Source organism: Phyllostomus hastatus, unplaced genomic scaffold (genome assembly GCF_019186645.2).
Source record: "Phyllostomus hastatus isolate PE091 unplaced genomic scaffold, TTU_PhHast_1.1 phas_scaffold_216, whole genome shotgun sequence".
NCBI classification, from domain to species: domain Eukaryota; kingdom Metazoa; phylum Chordata; class Mammalia; order Chiroptera; family Phyllostomidae; genus Phyllostomus; species Phyllostomus hastatus.
This window is the reverse complement of record NW_025334018.1, coordinates 3056407-3074227: the sequence shown is the minus strand read 5'-3', so window position 1 is coordinate 3074227 and position 17821 is coordinate 3056407. Positions and strand designations below refer to the sequence as shown.

The 17821-nt window shown below is 44.8% G+C and overlaps 2 protein-coding genes and 1 pseudogene across 9 annotated transcripts in view; 1 reads left to right on the top strand and 2 right to left on the bottom strand.

The window, feature by feature from the left end:
- Window positions 1-8438: 8438 nt before the first annotated feature.
- Window positions 8439-11801, bottom strand: LOC123804576 (annotated as a pseudogene).
- Window positions 11728-15940, top strand: MSTO1 (misato mitochondrial distribution and morphology regulator 1). Of its 4 annotated transcripts, none has more exons than XM_045861745.1 (14): window positions 11728-11883; window positions 11994-12129; window positions 12581-12650; window positions 12740-12815; window positions 13214-13265; window positions 13403-13487; window positions 13652-13769; window positions 13847-13981; window positions 14081-14236; window positions 14472-14603; window positions 14679-14863; window positions 15091-15195; window positions 15277-15389; window positions 15676-15940. In XM_045861745.1, exons 1-14 carry the CDS (start codon window positions 11800-11802, stop codon window positions 15888-15890), a joined length of 1662 nt encoding a protein of 553 aa, XP_045717701.1. In that variant the 5' UTR covers window positions 11728-11799; the 3' UTR covers window positions 15891-15940. The 4 variants fall into 4 exon arrangements, with proteins under 4 accessions (XP_045717701.1, XP_045717700.1, XP_045717699.1 ...); XM_045861744.1 differs by having other exon boundaries at window positions 13352-13487; window positions 14084-14236; XM_045861743.1 differs by having other exon boundaries at window positions 13352-13487.
- A 153-nt stretch (window positions 15941-16093) lies between these two features.
- Window positions 16094-17821, bottom strand: part of GON4L (gon-4 like) — an 83329-nt gene continuing 81601 nt past the window's right edge. For all 5 annotated transcript variants that reach the window (XM_045861740.1, XM_045861741.1, XM_045861739.1 and 2 more), the window contains exons 30-32: window positions 17030-17660; window positions 16838-16940; window positions 16094-16442 (exon numbers count right to left, since the gene is read on the bottom strand). In XM_045861740.1, coding sequence (XP_045717696.1) covers window positions 16293-16442; window positions 16838-16940; window positions 17030-17660 — 884 coding nt within the window. In that variant the 3' untranslated portion in view covers window positions 16094-16292. The remainder of the gene's footprint in view (window positions 16443-16837; window positions 16941-17029; window positions 17661-17821) is intronic.

Sequence of the window (17821 nt, the reverse complement as noted above, 5' to 3'; positions counted from 1 at the left end):
GTGTTGTGTTAGATTTATGAGAGGAAAGAGTCTTCAGATTGGCCAAATTGAATTTCTCTGGTATTCTTCTTCTTGGGTATGTAAACGGACTAAATTTTACAGAAATTTCCAGTAATGCTATTTTCCAGACTTTATTCAGTTCAGGAGCATGACATTCACAGCTTAACTTCTCCCTCCCAAACACTTACCAGTCACGTCTTATTTACACTTTGTCAGTGGTCTCTGTGGCCTTTCTGAAACTCCCCCAGAATCTGGCAGTTTTGTCGGTACAGCCTCTTCATACAGGTTCCTGAGAGAATTAAGTAATAAACCCCTACAGAACGCATTGTGTGTAACTATTAACTTATCCTTAATGCATATAGAGCAGGACTAGCTGTGTACCATCTTTGGGAGAGTTGAGAAAATAATGACTCAAATCAGTTTCACTGGAGATTAATTCTCTGACCACACCCAGGGTGTTGGTGTAATAGTCAGAAGTGTGTGTCCCAAGTTTACCACTTACTCGCTGTCTGTCTAAGGGTCTCTTACCCTTCCTATTTCCTTCTCTAAGTTCACCTTTTCTCAGAGTAACAATAATGCCAAACTCTCAGGGATTTCTTGAGAATTAAATCACATAGTATATGTAAAATGTCTCACACATAGTAGGTACCTATTAAGTGGTAGGCAACTACCATTTATAACTTGGATTTTATAATGCTTTAATTGGAAAGTTACTATGGGGGTTCCAGTCAAGACGGTAGCATAGGTAAACATGGTACTTGGAAACTCCCACAGCCACATCAAAATTACAACTAAATTACAAAACAGCCATCATCCAGAATGCCTGGGATCTAGCTGAAAAGAAGTTCTATGACTAAGGGTATACAGAAGAAGCTACATTGTGACTGGCAGGAGAGGCAGGACACTGAACTGCCTGATCACGCATGTGCATGCAAATAAAGATTGGGAAGGCTATCTCGGCTGCAGACATCCTCCCTGAGAAGCGACAGGTCCTGGATCCACATCAAAACCCCCCAGCCCAGGGTTTTAGTGCTGGAAAGAGATGTCCCCATAACTTCCAGATTTGAAAACCAGCGGGGATTATGACTGATTGAGATGGTGGCTGCTGTAGTCCCAGGAGTCCCTCTTAAAGGGCCCACACTCAGACTTCCTGGATTCACTCACCCTGAGCTCTATCACTGGGCAGAGGGGGAGGAACTAAATTGTCTGGCTTCAGGATGAGAGCTGGAGAGACAACTCTCTCTCAGAAAGAAGTGCTGGTGCAGGCCACTGTTCAGTTACAAAATCCTCTCCCCACAGAACCACTACTCAGGTGCCATATCTGAGTCTTCATCAACCTGGCTAATGCTTTTTGCCCCACCCTGGTGTTTCCATGAGACCCCCACCCCACCTAATTTGGTGGCCCATCCAAGCTATTTCCGGTGGCTTTTCCATGGAAATCACCTCTCCTCCCTCAGGCTTCACATTTTCCTAAAATCTCTCAAATTAGCAGCATCTAGTAGCCTCAGCATACCCCATACCTCTTGCCAAGTGGCCCTGGGCCCAGCACTAGCAGCAGCCAGCCTCAGTTTCCAACTTGGCCTCTCCTGCGTCTCTCTAAGACCAGCACATGTAGCAGCCATCTGCAGATTGCACTATAGCTTCATGCCAGGGGGACCTGGACAGGGCACAGTCAGTGGCTGACCTTGCACCTAAGAGAAGGCCCCAGAGCCATGATACCCAGTGGACAGCTTCAGACTATACTGGATTACAGTCCAAGCACCTGTGCAAGTGATACATTCAAGATATACACTGCAAGCCCCAAAGGCCCTACTGTAGTGAGACCTGCTCAGTGGGGTTGGTCTCTGCACAGCAATTCCTCTGCTACACTCAGCCGGTCTTTGCAGCCTATTGGCCTGCCATCAACCCTTCCTAGTATGTGCCAGCAACAATCAAGACCCAACTATAATAGGACAGCGCACACAGCCCATACAGGGGATGTACCTGGAGCACCCACTCAGGTGACCAAGGAGGCTATGCCACTGAGCACTAGCAGACCTCTACTACATGAAGCCACCACATAAGTCAGGGAGATGAGCAATTCTACCTAATACATAGACATGTACACAGGGAAGCAGCCAAAATGAGAAAACTAAAACTAGAAATAGCTTCCAAACAAAAGAACAGGAGGACTCTCCAGAATAAGAACTAAATGAAGCCCTGGCTGGCATAGTTCAGTGGATTGAGTGCGGGCTGCAAAACAAAGCATCACAGGTTCAATTCCCAGTCAGGGTACATGCCTGGGTTGCAGGCCACAGCCCCCAGCAACCACACATTGATGTTTCTCTCTTTCTTCCTCCCTTCCCTCTCCAAAAATAAATAAAATCTAAAAAAAAAATTGTTAAAAATAAAAGAAATGAAAAAGATTAAAACTATAAATCCAATATAAGGGGATATGTACAAGTTTATGTCCATAATTTTGTAAATCTAGATAAATGTATGACTTTCCATAAAAATATAATTTACCAAAATGTAAAAAAAAAAAAACTAATGAAATAGAGACAAGCAAACTATCAGAAACAGTTTAAAACAATGTTTACATCCTGGCTGGTATGGCATCATGGATTGAGTACCAGCTTGGAAAACAAAAAGTTGTCAGTTCAATTCTTGGTCAGGGCACATGGCTGGGTTGTGGGCCAGGTCCCCAGTTGGGAGTGTGTGAGAGGTAACCAATCAATGTTTTTCTCCCTTCCTCCCCCTCTGACAATAAATAAATAAAATCTTTTTAAAAAACTATTTACAAGGATGTTCCAGGAATTTACTGAAAACTTCAATAGCAACTTCCAGCCAAGATGGAGGAGGCACAGGTAGACACACTGTGCCTCCTCACACAACCAAAACAAGGACAACAACAAATTTAAAAACAAAAAACAACCAGAACTGACAGAAAATCGAACTGTATGGAAGTACAACAACCAAGGAGTTAAAGAAGACACACTCATCCAAACTGGTAGGAGGGGCCAAGATGGGCAGCCGGGCAAAGAGGACTGGCAGCAAAGCAGCGGCTTGTGGATTGGGCAGTCCCAAATTCAAGTGCAGATAAACCAGGAGGAACAACTGAGGAGCAAGACAGACCCTGCAACCCAGGGTCCCAGTGTTGGGAAATAGAGCCTCAAACCTCTGACTGAAAACACCTGTGGGGGTTGAAGTGCCGGGAGAAACTCCCAGCCTCACAGGAGAGTTCATTAAAGAGACCCACAGGGTCCTAGAATGTACACAAACCCATCCATCTGGGAATCAGCACCAGAAGGGCCCAATTTGCTTGTCGGAAGTGGGGAAGTAACTGAAAACCATCAGAGAGTAGAGCAAGCGCCATTGTACCCTCTCAGACCCCACCCCCACATACAGTGTCACAATGTAGCAACATGAGTTGCCCTGCCCCAGTGAACACCTAAGGCTCTGCCCCAAACTATGTAGCAGGTGCTCTAAGAAAAAAAAAAACAAAACTGACCCAAATGAAAGAACAGTTCAAAGCTCCAGAAAAAATACAACCTAAGCAACGAAGAGATAGCCAACCTATCAGACGCACAGTTCAAAACACTCGTTATCAGGATGCTCCAGGAACTCACTGGGTACTTCGACAGCATAAAAAAGACCCAGGCAGCAATGAAGGTCACATTATGTAAAATAAAGAAAAATCTACAGAGAACCAACAGTGATGGGAAGGAAACCAGGACTCAACAATTTGGAGCAGGAGTAAGAAGTAAACATTCAAACAGAACAGAATGAAGAAACAAGAATTAAGAAAAATGAGGAGAGACTTAGGAACCTCCGGAATATCTTTAAACGTTCCAACATCTGAATCATAGGGGTGCCAGAAGAAGAAGAGGAAGCGTAACAAATTGAAAACTTATTTGAACAAATAATAAAGGAGAACTTCCCCAATCTGGCAAAGAAAATAGACTTTCAGGATGTCCAGGAAGATCAGAGAGTCCCAAAGAAGTTGGACCCAAGGAAGCACACTCCAAGGCACATCATAATTGCACTAGCCAAGATTAAAGATGAGGAGAGAATCTTAAAAGCAGCAAGAGAAAAGGAGACAGTTACCTACAAAGGAGTTCCCATAATACTATCAGCTGATTTCTCAAAAGAAATCTTGCAGGCAAGAAGGGACTGGAAAGAAGTATTCAAAATCATGAAAGGGAAGGACCTACATCCCAGATTACTCTATCCAGCAAAGCTTTCATTTAGAATGGACGGGCAGATCAAGTGTTTCCCAGATAAGGTCAAGTTAAAGGAGTTCATCATCACCCAGCCCTTAATTATAAGAAATGTTAAAGGGACTTATCTAAGAAAAAGAAGATCAGAAATATGAACATTAAAATGACAACAAAATCACAGCTATTAACAACCAACCAAACAAACAAACAAACAAAAAAAAACCACCTAAGCAAACAACTAGAACAGGAACAGAATCACAGAAATGAAGATCACATGGAGGGTTAACAACAGGGGAGTGGGATGGGGAGAGAGAGGGAAAAGGTACAGGGAATAAGTAGCATAAATAGTAGGTAGAAAATAGGGGGAGGGTAAGAATACTATAGGAAAAGTAGAAGCCAAAGAACTTATATGTACAGCCCATGGACATGAACTAAATTAGGGGGGAAATGTGGGTGGGAGGGAGTGTGCAGGGTGAAGTGGAATAAAGGGGAGAAGTGGAACAACTGTAGTAGCATAATCAATAAAATATATTTTTAAAAAAGAAAACTTTAACAGCATAACAAGACATAACCATAAAAAGAACCAGTCAGAAATGAAGGATATACTCATAAAAATAAAGAATAAATTACAGGGCCTGAACCTGTATAATTCTATTAACCAATATCACCCCAATAAATTCAGTTTAAAAATAAATAAAAGAACAAATTACAGGGAATCAACAGTAGAGTACTTGAAATATTGAATCAGTGATTTGGAAGATAAAGTAGCAGAAAACAATCATCAGAACAGCAAAAGAAAAAAATTCAAAAAGAAAGGATTGTATAATGAGCTTCTGGAACAACTCCAAGAATACCAACCTTTGCATCATAGGGGTGCCAGAACAGGAGAGAAAGCAAGAAGCTGAAAATCTACTTGAAAAAATAATGACAGAAAACTTCCCAAAACGAGTGAAGAAAATAAACATAAAAGTCCTGGAACTGCAGAGAATCCCAAACAAGAGGAACACAAAGAGGCCCACAGCAAGACACATGATAACTAAAATGTCAAAGGGTAAAGAAAAGAGAGTCGTAAAAGCAAGAGAAAAACATTTAGTTACCTACAAGGGAGCTGACTTCCATAAGACTGTCAGCTGATTTCTCAACAGAAACGGAAGGCCAGAAGGGATTGGAAAAAAACATTCAAAGGGATGAAAAGCAAGGGTTTACAACCAAGATCACTATATCCAACAAAGCTATCATTCAGAATGGAAGAACAGGTCCCCAGACCAGAAAAAGCTAAAAGAGTTTCTCACCACCAAACCAGTATTACAAGAAATGTTAAGGGGCTTAAGAAGAAGAAAAAAATTAAAAAGATGTATAATAAACTGACAGTAAATTCATATCTATCAATAACTACCCTAAATGCAAATGTATTAAATGTTCCAACCAAAAGACAAATGAAGACTGCATGGATTAAAAAATCAAGGCCCTTGCATATGCTGTCTACAAGAGACTTCAGATCGAAAGATACAGAATGAAAGTAAAGGTAGAAAAAGATATTTCATAAAAATGGTAACAAAACATAATAAAACTGGGTTCGCAATACTCATACCAGCTAACATACACCTTTTTTCCAACTTTGTATTTGATTTTGTCTAAGACTTATTTCTTTTTTTTTTTAAAGTGTTCATTTATTTTTAGAGAGATGGGGAAGGAGGGAGAAAGGGAGAGAAACATCAATGTGTGAGAGGAATATTGATTGGTTGCCTCTCACACGCTCCCAACTGGGTAACTGACCTGCAACCCAGGCATGTGCCCTGACTGAGAATTGAACCAGCAACTTTTCAGTCTTCAGGATGGCACTCAGTCCACTGAGCCACACCAGCCAGGTACAGACAACATATACTTCAAAACAATGGCTCCAAGAAGAGACAAAGAAGGATGCAGCAACTCCATTTCTGGGTATTTGAAGAAACCCAAAACACTAACTCGAAAGGACATATACATCCACACATTTATTTCAGCTTTATTTACAATAGCCGGGATATGGAAGCAACCGAAGTGGTACATATATGCAATTGATATGATTTTGCCATTAAACAAAGAATGAAGCCTTGACATCTACAACAACATGGATGGACCTAGAGGATATTGTGCTGAGTGAAATAAGCTAGACAGAGAAAGACAAATGCCATATGATTTCACTTACATGTACAATCTAAAAAAGCAAGCAGAAAAAAAAACAGACTCATAGATACAGAGAACATTTTGATAGTTACCAGATGGGAAAGTGGTTAAGGAGCTGGGTGAAGAAGGTAAAGGGATTAGAAATACAAATTGGCAGTTACAGAACAGTCACGGAGATGTAAAGTACAGCATAGGGAGTATAGTCAGCAATATTCTAGTAACTATGTATGGTACCAGGTGGGTACTAGATTTATTGGGGCATAAGTTATATAAATGTCTAATTACGGAGTTACACACCTAAAACTATAATATTGTATGCCAACTGTAAATTAGAAATAAATTATGCCCTGGCTAGTGTGGCTCAGTGGACTGAGCACTGGCTGCAAAGTGAAAGTTCACCTTCGGTTCCCGGTCAAGGCACACGCCTGGGGTGCTGGCCGGGCCTGCAGTTGGGGGCATGTGAGAGGCAACTAATTGATGTTTCTCTCTCTCTCTCTTTCTCCCTCTCTTCTCCTCTCTTTAAAAACAAATAAGATCTTTAAAAAAATAAAAAATAAAATAAAAAAGTTACTATGAGGGAGACAGTCTGTGAATATATAGTAGCTTTTTTTTTTTTTTCCTGGAGAGCCACCTTCCTCCACTCCTAAACCTCAAGGATTCCTAATCAGAAACAGAACCTCCATCTCTGACCCAACCCCTAGTCAGTTTAGCTAGACTGATGTTCTAGCGTCAGACTCAAAGATAACAGCCTTACGGAATAACCTGTTCCCACAGTTGGAAAGCTTGAATCCATTGAACAGATCCCTTTGAACACAGTCCTGCTTCTCCGATTGAACCCTGACTGATACACCTTCCAATATGGATAGTCAAGTCTTTATCTTTTCAGCAGCTCAAACTCACTTCCTCCTCTCGATCCTCACTGTTGCTTGTCATAGAGTTCCCTTAGTTGATGTCATTCAGTGGCTTCACTATGCCTTTGTTCTAATTATTTTTTCTATGTATGTGTTAGGAGATCATACAAAAATACGGAAAATCAGGCTCCTACTATATCAGAAGAGTTACCAGGATCTGCACCTGCTCGGCCAACCTGATCTTTAGCAGCAAACAAGGCTGGGGAACTGGCATTCACCTTTGAAATACTAAACTCATATAATCGTATGCCTCACCCTTTTTCCTGAATGTGTAGTAGTATGTTGTATGGCTACTGCATCATTTATGTACAAAATCCATATTGAAGAATTCCGTCATTATTTTTGTAGTTTGCTGATTATGAATTCTTAATTTTTTCCAAATAATTGTAATCTACCCTATCAAGTTCTTTTCTTTCTCCTTAGGCTTCTTCTATTGCACCATTTGTTACCATCTCTGTGCTAAGCCTGCTGCACAGCTGGTCTCTTGGGGCTTCTCTTCATTGCTAGTTGAATCTAGATTGGAAAGTACCAAGTAAAAACTGTCTTATTTGCAGATTACATCATTCTGTACATAGAAAATTGTGAGAAATCTCAAAATATCTACTAGAACTAAAAACAAGTTCAGTGAGGTCACAATTCAAGATTAATATACAAAAACCAATTGTGTTTCTCTATACTGGCAATGAAAAATCCAAAAATGAAATAAAGTAACTATTCAAAATAGGAAAGTAAAGTACTTAGCAACTTGAACAAAAGAAATGCAAGATGTACCCCAAAACTATAGAATATTACTGAGGGAAGTTGATCTATAAATTCAATGAAATTAATACCAAAATTTCAGCAGGGTTGTAAAAATTGACAATTGATACTAAAGTTTATAAGGAAATAAATAGAACCTAGAATAGTCAAAATTACTATTTTTTATTTGATAAAGTTTTATTTTTCAAAATATGTACCTGGCCCTGGCTGGTGTGGCTGTGGGTTGGAGCTTCATCCCATACACCAAAAAGTGGGGGGTTCAATCCCTGATCGGGTGCGTATGGGAGGCAACCAATGTTTCTCTCTCACATAAATGCTTCTCTCTCTGTACCTTCCTCTCTAAAATCAATAAACATATTTGTTAAAAGATTTTTAAAAATGTACAGCTGGCGCAATCTGTTGTTCATACATTTTCAGCAGCTCAGGCATCCCCACCTTTGATGTTTCTGGTGTAAATTACTTGAGCTCTGTGCTTTGAAACTAGCTAAATACGTCCTTTACCTAGGAGCCCTGGCCAAGAAACCACAGATCTTCAGTCTCTCAGAGACAACTGCTGGGGTTATAAGCTTATACTCGGGAACTTCCTTACAGAGTTTGTCATGTGTTGCTTTGTCAAACAAGACCAGGTTATTGAGCTTGTCCCAAACTTTTCCTTTGGACCCCTTCCTCTTTTTGGCCTTTCCCCCAGATTTGTTCACTGGGTCTTTGTCTTTCTTGGCATTCCTTCCAGCGCTTTTCTTGTTGTCCTTGGGCTGCAGAGTGAAACTCAGAGAAACTGCTACCACTGCTGCCTCGGTAAGATGCAAAAGTGAAAGACCTGGCTGGTGTAGCTCAGTGGGTTGAGTGCGGACTGGGAACCAAAAGGTTGCCGGTTTGATCCCTAGTCAGGGCACATGCCTGGGTTGCAGGCCAGGTCCCCAGTGGGGGCCATGTGAGAGGCAACCACACATTGATGTTTCTCTCCCTCTCTTTCTCCCTCCCTTTCCCTCTTTCTAAAAATAAATAAATAAGATCTTCAAATAAAAAATTAAAATTAAAAAAGATGCAAAATGATGTGTTAAATAAGCAAATTTGGAGGTCTTCCTATTTGCAAAACATAATATGAACCTACATTAATCAAGACAGTGCTAAGAGTCCTGAAATAAACCCTTATATTTATGGCCAGTTGATCTTCAACACAGACTTTAATGGGGGAAAATAATCTTCAACAAACTACTGGGATATTGAATATGTACATACAAAAAGATGAATGTCGACACTTTCCTCATATCAGACATTCAAAGTGGATCATAAGACTTAAATGTAAAAAGTAAACTATAGTCATCCTTTAGGATTTGTGACTTATATTTAAAATATCTTTATGGTAGTGATGGTTAGGGCTTGGATTAGAGAGAAAGATTGACTTGTTATTCAACTTATTTATGCATTCATTGGTTGACTGCTGTATATGACCTGACGAGGGATCGAACCTGCACTGTAGCCTCAGTGTATCAGGATGACGTTCTAACCGATTACCCAGACAGGGCTGTATTTTTAAAAAATTATTGATTGATCTTAAAGAGAAAGGAAAGGGAAGAGAGAGAAACTTGTCTAGGGCTTATCCCCTGAACCTGTCCGTAAGGCCCCCTTTTTCTGACTCTCCAGTGAGCTACAGAACAGCAGCCCCACCTGGGCTCCCTTCTGTCACTGTGCCTTTCACTTCTCAGGGAGTTCATGCAGTCCAGCATACCCCGCTTCTTTCCTATAACGTTTCTAAATCTGCCTAGGTTCTCTCTGTTGCTTCTATCCTAAGCCCTTCCTTTATTTCACTGTCCCCAGCTGTAATAAATGTGAACTCTTCCCTGCAGAAGTCAAGAACTCACAGGCTATCAGAGGCAGACCTACTCCAGGCCCAGTTCCCTTCTGGTAACAACACTGTTTGATCACTTGGTCAGTTTGGGCATCCCTCATTTCCCCCCAGTGTAATTAATAAGCTATCTTTGGATGGTTACTTTGAAATCCTGAAACCACCCCATTTTCCAAAAATTATCATGCAATTTTTTTTGGAATTTTTGTTTTTCTCTCATCCAAGGACATGCTTAGATTCTAGAGAGGGGAAAGGAGCAGGGAAAGGGAGAGAAACATCTGTCAGTTGCCTGATTGGGGGATGTTTGTCATCTGAATAAATTCCTCAGTTAATAGCTGCAATCTATAAATTTAAATTTGATCTTTGTCTGCATTTGCTGTCTGTCATTCTTCTGTCACTCCTTAACACTCACCTTGCCTTCCTCTTTTTTTAGTCTCCTTGTAAACTTAGGAATCTAAGACACTTTAAAAAACATGGTATTTAGCCCTGACCAGTGTGGCTCAGTTGGCTGGACACTGTCCTGCAAAGCAGGGGGTTACTGGTTTGATTCTGGGTAGGTCAGGGTAGGTGCCTGGCACTCGGGTTTGTCCTTGGTCTGGATGCATGCAAGAGGTGCAGATTGATATTTCTCTCCCTCCGTTCCCTTCTCTCAAAAAAGACAAAACAACAACAAAAACCCTGTTCTTTAAAACACCCCCTTTAAGAAAATGAAAAGACAATCAGGGTGAAAGAAGATATTTTCAACACCTATAGCTTGACAAAGGGCTTGTATGCAGAATAAAGCACCCACTCCTACAAATCAGTAAGAGACAACCCAAAAGAAACATGGGCGCGACTTGACGCTCACTTCACAAAAATGGATATCCAAATGGCTGATAAACGTATCAGAAGGTGCTCTCTGCCTTTTTGGTTACCAGGAAAATTAAAACCGGTGATAAGGAACTAAATTTTAAAATGTTGGCAAGATTATGAAACATCAACTGAAAGTTTCCCTACACTGGTGGTGGAATTGTAAATTGGTAAGGAAATTTAGAAAATGGCTTAGTGTTACCTACCATGTTTAAATATATCCAACCTGATGACCCAACAATTACACTCCATGGTAATGGGTGCACAGCCACATGCACAATAATGTTAATTTTAGCAACTAATAGCCCCAAACTGGAAAGAATCCCAGCGTCTATTATCAGTGTATTTTCAATTATCAATTGATCAATTGATCAATTATCAATTGATAATTTCTATTATCAATTGTATTTTCATACAATTGACTATTGTGAAGCAACGAAAACTCGAAGTACCTGGATGGAAGAACAGGGAAGGACTTCACAAGCGATACCGAGCAAAAGTCGGATGCAAAAGAATATGTCCTCCTATTTATTTAAACATTGTGATAGATAAGAGACAGTTCACAGGGTTAGATACCAGGAATGCTGAGCCTTTGGACCGGAATGAAGGGACCTGTGGGAAGCTTCAGGAAAGCATCAACTTTCCTAGCCAGGTTTTATTTTTTCCTGAAGCTGAAAAGAGAAGAGACAGAGAGACCAAGAGCAGACAAAAAAAAAAAATAATAAAAAAGCAGTAAGAAGTAGGGAGAGCCCCTCCAGAGACTGTGACGTGAGAAGAAAACAACACTAAGAATCCAGCGTAGCGCGAGAGCCCGAAAGCTTGTAACTTCCGGCGTGGGCCCCGCCCCTTGACAACCACGAGCAAGCCGGACTGGTTCTCGTTAGGAAGAGGCGGGAATGAGGAGAGGTATCTCTAAAATCCAATGAATCGTTTATTCTCTGGGAAAAGATGTGTGAGTAGGCCAATGAGGAGCAGAGGATGAGGCCCCGCCTACAAGCCTGCCGAGCCAATCATCTGGGAGCAGCAAAAGAGCAGGCGGTGGCTTTGCGACCCAGCGCTGCAGTGCGGCATGGCGGGCGGGGCCCGGGAAGTCCTCACATTGCAGTTGGGACATTTTGCCAGTTTCGTGGGAGCGCATTGGTGGAACCAGCAGGTGAGGTCTCTGGGCCGCTACCCCAGTGGAGACTTTCGGGGGTCTCCAGGCGTTACTTCCGGCTTGCCCATCTTGCCACAGCTGCGTCCAGTCCTTCTGTACTTCCCCAGGATGCAGCGCTGCGCGAACCGGCCAATGCCAAATTGCCGCCGAGCGAGCTGTGCCCAGACGTCCTGTACCGGACTGGCCAAACGGTGCACGGCCAGGAGACTTACACGCCGAGACTCATCCTCATGGATCTGAAGGGTGAGGCGGTGGCCGGGGTCAGCCAATGCCCATTTCACGTGCGGAGTCTCTAGCATCCGTTCGCTTCAACACCTTCCGACCATACTAGGCGGAAAGGCAGCGAGACACGTTGCCTAGGGAGAGCTAACCACAATATGCAAATACCCGAGGGACTGAAGGCAAAACTTTATTCCGCCCACGAGCCATCTCTGGAATGGGCTGCTTGTCTTTGGAGACAGTGATATGGCACACCTTTAAGACCGCTGGATCTTTGCCCCAGGTCCCACAGCTAAGGAAAGGATGGAATCTAGATTCTCCTAGGCAAGGGTTTTTCCTAACTCATCTATATTCAGGAGAACGTGGAAGTGCCAAGTGCTGGAGGGACGGTGACAGCAGGCTAGGTGATCAGATAAAGACTGGCTGAGGGAAATAACTAGGTTTTGATCTAACATTGCCTGTTATTTTTGTGCAGGTAGTTTGAGCTCCCTAAAACAGGAAAGTGGACTCTACTGGAACAAACAGCTAGATGCTGCAATAGCATGGTATTTGTGGTTTGGAGGAGTGGGAGATACACACGGGAGGGTGGAAAACAGAGGGAACCCGACTATAATTAGTCTTCAATTTCTTTGAGGCAGGGGAAGCTCACCACACACACAGAGGAACTCTATCCCAAGAACCCTTATCTCCAGGATCTTCTGAGTGCAGAGGTGAGGGTCTCTGGCCTGAACTTTTTAATGCTAAATTATAAGAGAATGTTTATTTAGGAAGTTACAGGGGTAGAAGTGAGCCATAAGAAATGGGCTCAGGAAACAAGGTTAGAGAGGCAAAAGAAGGGCCCTTGGAGCTTAGGAAAGTACAGTAGGAAAGATTCGAGCGTTGTGCTCTGCGGAGAGAACGATGGAGAGCTCATGCCCACCCTGAACTTGTAAACCCAGTGCTATAAGCAGAGTGCCTCCACTGGGGCAGAGGAAGCACTTCTCTTCCCAAGGTCTGACTACATGAGCAGGAAGGAGATTGTAGGGTGTGGCCAGCAAAATCAGGGATGATAAATCTTTTGCCTTTAGACTGCCTGAAACTAAATGTAGATTTGTCTCATCCCTCACAGGGGGCGCTAAGTGATGGTACTTGGAAGGTCAAAGCCATTCCCAATGGCAAAGGTGAGACTTGTCCAGATACTGCAGGATGGAGAAGTGGGCAGAGCAGGAACATTAAGAAAGGCACATTTCCTCCGCTTTTTCTTAAGGTCCTACACCACTCACCACTGCTACAACTCCAAAGCCACTTATCCCTACAGAAAGCATCAGAGTCTGGTCAGACTTCCTCAGAGTGCACCTCCATCCCCGGAGCATCTGTGTGATTCAGAAGTACAACCATGATGGGTACGGGCGGGGTGGGGCGCTGTAAGGAAAGAAAATGAATTCTCCCCAATGTTGAAGAGGCTCTTGAGGACGTCTTCCCCTGAAAAGAAGAGATCTGGCCAGGGGGAGTGGGTGGTGGAAGAGAGGGAATACTGTAATTCTGGGATTGTGTTTATGCATGATAGCGAAGCAGGTCTCCTGGAAGCTTTCGGCCAAGGGGAGAGTGTCCTGAAGGAGCCCAGGTACCTAGAAGAGCTGGACGACAGGCTGCACTTCTACGTGGAGGAATGTGACTACCTGCAGGTAGCTGTGTGGCAGGGTGGACACCGAGGGAGAAACTCTTCTCATCCCACCATCCTTCATCACTCACCTTTCCCCAGGGCTTCCAGATCCTGTGTGACCTGCATGACGGCTTTTCTGGGGTAGGTGCGAAGGCCACAGAACTGCTACAAGATGAGTATTCAGGGCGAGGAATAATAACCTGGGGCCTGCTCCCTGGTCCCTACAGTCTCCAGGTAAGTACAACTTACAAAAGCTCACGTGGCACGGCAGGAGAAATGAGAAGATGACAGCCCAGTGAGAAGGTTCTTGAAACAAAACCCTTTTTCTTTCAGCAGGAGCCCCAAAAAAACATCTACCGCCTGTTAAACACAGCGTTTGGTCTGGTGCACTTGTCTGCTCAGAGCTCTCTGGTCTGCCCCTTATCCTTGGGTGGGAGCCTGGGACTGCGGCCTGACCCGCCTGTCAACTTCCCTCACCTGCGTTATGATGTAAGGCTTCGATACGATTGTTCTGACTGCTAGTGACGGGACGCTGTTACGGGCTCTGTTCTTAAAGCCTCAGCTTGAACTCAGCTATGGTGTGGCCTCTTGGATCACACTGTCCTGGGCATGTCCAAACACACCGTTTTGTCACAAAGCCCCCATACCTCTCTGCCATCAGTATTCTGCGTCCGGTCTTTCCCAGCTGAAAGACCAAGTGCTCTTCTCTGTACCCTCTTCACAGGCTGCTCTGCCCTTCCACTGCAGTGCCATCCTGGCTACAGCCCTGGACACAGTCACTGTTCCTTATCGCTTGCATTCCTCACCAGTCCCCATGGTTCAGCTGGCTGACATGCTGACCTTCTCTGGGAGAAAGGTATGAAGCTTTGGGAGGAGCTGGGTCGGAACTGAGAAGTAAGTTCTGTAACTTGATCTTGTTCTTACCTTGAAGGTGGTGACAGCAGGAGCAGCCATCCCCTTCCCTTTGGTTCCAAGCCAGTCCCTCCCTGATGCCCTGGTGCAGCTTGGAGGGACCACTCCCTGGACCCCACTGTCTGCGTGTGGGGACACGTGTGGAACGCGCTGCTTTGCCCAGTCAGTGGTGCTGCGGGGTCTGGACAGAGCATGTCACACCAGGTGAGGGTCAGTGGCCCTCAGAGCCCTTGTCGGACCTTTGTTTCATGTCCTCTTCTCCCCAGACCCCTTGGACACTCTCATGGCACTGTCCCACTTTCCTTCCCTCTGTCCCACTTTAAAGAAAAAGGCTGAGCATCCCAGTTCAGGTGATGGCTTGAAGTCATAGGAATTTAGTTTCTTATTCACGCTGTCCCAGATTAACAGTGATTCTGGCTTTGTTCTGGCAGTCACCTCACCCCAGGGACACCGCTGCCCTCCCTGCTCCACGCGTGCACCACTGGGGAGGAAGTCTTGGCCCAGTATTTTCAACAGCAGCAGCCTAGAGTCAGGAGGTCAGTAAAAGGCTTGCTCCTGCTCTCCTCCCAGACCTCCCTTGACCCTTTGTTACTCAACTGCACTTCTCTCATCCCCAGTTCTTCCCACCTGCTGCTGACTCCCTGCAGAGTGCTCCCTCCTTATCCTCGCCTCTTCTCCTCGAGCCTCAGCCGGCAGGGTCTGATTCAGGATGACCCCCCAACTGGAGCAGGTATGTAGGAGGTAAAGAAAACCAAGATTTCAAACACAAGAGAGGTTTTGCTCTGTAGCTTCTGGGATAAAGGTACTCAGAAAGGTCACAAAAATCCCTTTATTCACTCTACAGTTCCTCAAGAGAAGTGTTCTTCTGGAGTACTGGTATACTAAGGGGACAGTGCACGAAACTTACTCAGTTTACTTTACAATCCAGTCAGTAAAGACCCAGACCTTCCTATCTACAAAACAGTCTCCGAGTGGAACGACCCGATTACAGGTTTCCCTTTTCTGTCCCTCTGCAGCAGTGGAGAGCATCCCAGTGCTTGGAACCCTCAGTTCCTCTGCATCCTTGAATCAGACCCTGGGAGACTTGGCCAAGGAGCTCACCAAACTCGACCTGAGGCGCTGGGCCAGCTTCATGGATGCCGGAGTGGAACAAGGCGACCTAGAGGAGCTGCTGCAGGACCTACACAGTCTGGCACAGTGCTACCAGGGTGGCGACAGCCTCATGGACTAAAGTTCCAAAAGGAAGGAACTAGTTTACAATAAAAAGTGCTCGATGCAGGAGCTCAGTGTCTGGGACTGGCTACAACATACTCACTCACTACATTTAGAAATGCTGTACCTTAGATCACGACGACAAAAAGCTTAAAAAGAGTAGAAAAGGAACTGAGCCCCACTCTCCCTCAATGCTATTTACAAAGTAATTTTAAAGACTTCATAACACACCTTGAGTAAGGCAGAGGCTGGCAAAGCCATGAAAACCCTCAACCTGCCTCTGTCCTTGTCCTCAGCCCCTGCTCCTCCAGCTCTGCAAACTGAGCTCAGGGGGTGTACAAGCAAGGTACAGGCGCCCTCTTCCTCATCGGGGTACCAGGGGGGTGGCTCCTGTGCACAGGACACCCACACTCTCCGAGTCTCATTCATCCAGCTCCTCCTCGGACAGAAGGTCTCCGTGGTCGGAGAGCTGGTCTGCGTTGCTGGTGCTGGTCGCATCATCCTCATCCTCGGAGCTGGCCTCACAGGCGGTGTGGAAGAGCTGCATGAGTTCTCGAAAACGGTGGGAAACCTAGGAGGAGAGGTGGAGGGCTGTGTTCCTGTACCTGAGCCAGTAACTTTAACAATAAGCACGATATATATATTACACCAAATTGAACAATCTTATTTGTCCCACACAGTAAGCTTGTCAGGGCTACATCCTCCTTATAGACAAGGGAACTCAGGGTAAGGGGCTGTCCAAAAACAAAGCTAGAATGGAAACTCTGGGGCTTTCACCTCAACATCCAATGCCCTTTCTCTTCTAGAACCACTACCAAACACCCTGGCAGGTCAGCCCTTTCTCAAGCCAGACCTTTACAACGACCCACTGATGTCCTCTTAGCTGGACAGCCTGCCCTCCTCTTGCCAGGCCTTCTCTTTTGTTCCTCTTGAGTTTGAAGCTTTGGCAGGGTCCCTCCCACTCACCTCAGTAGGGGTCTTATTTCCTAGTTGCTGGGAGATGTTGCGAAAAGTCTGGGGCTGTGCTCCTTTCTCCTGGCACATGGTGAGAATCACGCGGTCAGCTTCCCTGTAACCAGTGTATTGTGATTAGTCCTAAATCAGTAACACAGATATGGGCCATGTGCTTTTCAAACACACATCCCCATTCCCACCTACCTTGTCCACAGAACCACCTTTTCCCCAGTGGAGCTGACCTTACTGTTGTTTGCACACACTGTGACTTCTGCGGCCTTTGGCTGCTGCTCCCCCTCTGGACCCTTGCCATGCATTCCACTGTCTTTAGCCAAACCTCCTTTAGGGGCTTTGGGAGAAGTCTCTGGGGTATCAATTCCTGATGAAAATTCATGGGCAAGGGACTTCTTGTCTGATGCCTTCACCCCAGCTTTGCCTGAAGGTTGCCAGTTCTCCTGAGTATCTGGTTTCCCAGACACCTGTCTTCTCCCTAAATCTCTGGTCCTTGAGGAAACAGGACTCAGAAAGGGAGAAGGTTCGACAATTCCAGGCCATTTCTGAGCTTCTGCAGCATCGCAGACCAGCACGGAAGCCTCCGAGTCACCCACTGCCTCATGGTCCTTCCCCTCGTTCTGAAGCCTGAGGGGTGCCTCAGGGCGGGAGAGAACCTCGGGGCCAGCCTGCGTCATCCCAGTGGTGGCCGGTTCAGCTCCAGTTCTGGAGGGAAGCTGAGGAGTCCGGTCTGGTGAGCAGGGCAGCTGGCCATCTAGGAGGAGCTGTGGTTCTGCAAGAGTCCGTTCTTGAGGGGACAGCAAAGTGCTCCCCGCTGCCAACCCTGCACAGGAGGAAAACAAAGACCTAAGGGTGCTAACAGGGCTGAGATGCACCCAAAGCTACAAATTACTGCCGGGTCATGCTGGAGAGCTACTGTCACATAATTCTAATCCAAGAGTGTGGTGCAGGTTGGAGTTCAAGTCCCTTATATAAGAGGACTGA

Bases quoted from the DNA above. Each gene is read 5' to 3' on its own strand.
- MSTO1 (XM_045861743.1), top strand. From the start codon at position 11,800: ATGGCGGGCGGGGCCCGGGAAGTCCTCACATTGCAGTTGGGACATTTT. The intron at 12,130-12,580 runs GTGAGGCGGTGG...ATTTTTGTGCAG, and splicing joins CATCCTCATGGATCTGAAGG to GTAGTTTGAGCTCCCTAAAA. The intron at 13,770-13,846 runs GTAGCTGTGTGG...ACCTTTCCCCAG, and splicing joins AGGAATGTGACTACCTGCAG to GGCTTCCAGATCCTGTGTGA.